The following is a 3313-nucleotide window of genomic DNA, read 5'->3' on the forward strand; positions in this document are numbered from 1 at the left end:
TATCTCTCTTTTCTATGACCCATCCTTATTGATTTCCCACTGAGGTAACCACTATCCTGAATATTATGATAATTATTTTTTTCTTTCAATTCTTCATTTTTTGTTTTAGGTGTATCATATAAATTTAAAATATATTCCTAGGGGAAGGGGACATATTTAAAAGCTTCACCTTTTAGGTATTTAAATGGTATTAAAAACGTTTAACTTTCAAACTTTGTTCCTGAAGAAGTTAGTTCTGTTCCTCATCATAGCTATAATTATTTAGACCAATAAATTAAATTATAAAATTCATGATCGGTTCTCTTATTCTAGATTGTAAAAGAGGGGAGAAATGATGACAGACAGACACACACACACACACACACACACACACACACACACACACGGACAGAATTTGCTCAGTTACAAATGCTTGAGAAATAGCACCATCTTTATTCCTTCCAGTAGTTCTGCGCTTCCATTGGAGATCATTTTCTCTAGCTTTTTTGTTTGTAGTTGTATTTATTTTGTCTTAGAATGTTTTCATATTTCAGTACATTTGAAGATATCATTCCATTATCTTCTGATTTCTGTAGATTCTGTTGACAAATTAGCCATAAATGTTATTCCTTTTTAAAACTACTGTGTCCCTTTTCTCTTTGCTTTTGGTGTTTATTATTTTATCTATATTAGTCCTGCTTGGTGTTTGGTGAACTTGAATATGTTGATTAATATCCTCTATTGGTGTCTGTAATGCTCTTTAAAATTCTAGCCTCTTCCTATTGCCTAATTCCAAAGCTACATCTACATTTTTAGGTATTTGTTACAGCAATAGCCCACTTCAAGGTACCAAAATCTGTTACTAGGTTTCTATTGCTGCTGTTACAAATTACCACAGATTTAGTGGCTTAAAACAGTACAAATATCTTATAATTCTGGAGTTCAGAAGTCTGAAATAAGTCAAACTGGGCTAAAATCAAGGAGTCAGTAGGATTGTTTTCATTTTAGAGTATCTAATGGAGAATCTGTTTCCTAGCCTCTTCCAGCTTCTAGAAGCCACCTACATTCCACGGCTCATGGCCCCTTCTTTAAAGACAGCAGCATAGCATCTTCAAGTCTCTGACCCTGACCTTTTCATCCTTCCAAGGGATTAGCAAAAAGTGGACCAGCTACAGCCTTGGCTTTCCGTCCAGAGTACACCAATCTGACAATGAACCTACTACTTTTAATATCTTCCGTAGTCTGGACAGGTTGAAAATTTCCCAAATTATCAAGTCCTGGTTCTTTTTTGCTTAACGGTTCTCTTTCAATCTCTCCTTCCACTACAAACAGTAAGAATCCAGGTTATATCTTCAATACTTTGCTTAGGAATCGCCTCAGCTATTGTTACAAGTTCATTGTTACAAGAAGATGACTTGGATAAGCTTTCTGCTATTGTATAACAATAATCTCCTCTCCCCTAGTTTCCAGGAATATATTCATTATTTCTTTCTGAGCTCTCATTGGCAGTTTGCTAACAGCAGTTTTCTACCACCAGCCTGCTCACCATGATTTAAGTATTCCCTAAGCAATATGTGTTTTCTCTCCCATGGTCCTTACTTCCTTCAGAGTTCTTAGTAGCAGTGTTATAAGTCCTTATACAGAGTGTTATGGAATCAAGTATCTGTAGAAGACAAGGCTTTGGGAGACCAAAAAGATGTTGAAATGGAAAATTATGGTGAAAATAAAGACTATTGGGACTAGGGGGTGTGCTTCTTTATTCCGATTGCATTGGAGAATAGGAAAGAAACGATTATAACACCAAAAGCACTAGCAACATCAAACTAAAAAGCTTCTGCATGAAGGAAACAATTAAGAAAATAAAAAGACAACCTACAGAATGAGAGAAAGTACTTGCAAACCATATAGCAGATAAGGGGTTGCTATCCAAAATACATAAAGCATTCATACAACTCAACAGCAAACAAACAAAAATACAATCTGATAAAAAAAAAATAGGGAGAGAAACTAAATAGACATATTTCCAAAGAAAAGTTTAAATTGGTACATGAAAAGATACTGGATATCACTAATTATCAGGGAATTGAAAATTATCACAATATGTCAGTTCACACTTGTTAAGATGGCTAATATTTTAAATCTATGTTTATAGAGTATTTATTAGGTAAGTAAACAAATAAGATCATATTACCTATGGGGATTCCCCTCCTTAACTTCACTGTAAGGAAGTTATGGATAATGCTGGTTTATTTTGCTTGTTCCTCAGATACTGGCGATAGAATTAACCCTGGGCAAATTGCTTACATTTCTTCGAGGAGCTGCTCAATTCCAGATGAGAGCTATGGTTGTCTGTCTTCAAACATTCCTGCATTGGAATTGATGGCTTTATACGTGGCAGCTGCCATGCATGATTATGATCACCCAGGGCGGACAAATGCATTTTTAGTGGCTACAAATGCCCCCCAGGTAGGAAATACTTTTTCAGAAAGTTTAAAGAGGGTTTGTGAAAATTTACAACCATTCTGTATATCCTTTTATAAATCATCCTTCAGTTCAATCATATGGCCATTCCATCTACATTGTAATTAATTGGTTATTAACACATGGCATTGACGTGATGTGATCTGAAGAATTAGGAGGAAACGAATCACCTTCTTCCATGAAAAAAACAAAACATTGAAGAGTGACTCACTGTTTTTATGAAATTCTGGAGTTCTTGTTGTAAATATTTTTGTCTTTGATCAAATCGGTAAGTTCCTGACTAGATATAAGATTTACTCTTCCTTCTGGCAAGGTCCTTATATGGCTAAAAACTATAATGATGGAGAACTATTATTTTTGTTGTTGACCTTTTTTACCTCAAAGACATGCCTTAATACTCAGGCTCTTAATCTCTTAACTCTGATTAGTGTGTGAAAAATTCACCTAGTACCACATTATTTTTGTATTCATTACAGCTGATAAAGTGCAAGATTCCTTTATGGTCACAATTTGCATAAGAGGTAGGAATTCTCAACAAATGGATACTGTAATTGTAATAGCTTTAAACATTAGGACTTGGAACCAAGTACTTGGTTTTAAGTAGAATTAGTGTGGGTGTTTATTTAGGCTGGCGATTCCTGAAATGTCATCTTTGTATTTCTAACTGCGTGACTTACAGAGGATAGTCAATGATTGTTTGCTGAATTTATCTTTTTCACTTTTCACTCTACATTTGAACTTCAGTTCTGATTCTTTCATTTTCTGTAGCTGTTCTCTGTATTCCTTTTCTCCTTTCCATCTCTTTACATATTCTCATTTTAAAATATAGGGGGTGGATTCTCTGGCCAGAACA

At 34.8% G+C, this 3313-nt stretch overlaps 1 protein-coding gene across 1 annotated transcript in view; it reads left to right on the forward strand.

The window, feature by feature from the left end:
• Positions 1 to 3313, forward strand: part of PDE3B (phosphodiesterase 3B) — a 156811-nt gene that overhangs the window by 138002 nt on the left and 15496 nt on the right. Inside the window, exon 12 of the mRNA XM_006905664.1 lies at positions 2246 to 2445. Within this exon, the coding sequence (XP_006905726.1) occupies positions 2246 to 2445 (200 nt within the window). The remainder of the gene's footprint in view (positions 1 to 2245; positions 2446 to 3313) is intronic.

Source organism: Pteropus alecto, unplaced genomic scaffold, assembly GCF_000325575.1.
Source record: "Pteropus alecto unplaced genomic scaffold, ASM32557v1 scaffold461, whole genome shotgun sequence".
Taxonomy (NCBI): domain Eukaryota; kingdom Metazoa; phylum Chordata; class Mammalia; order Chiroptera; family Pteropodidae; genus Pteropus; species Pteropus alecto.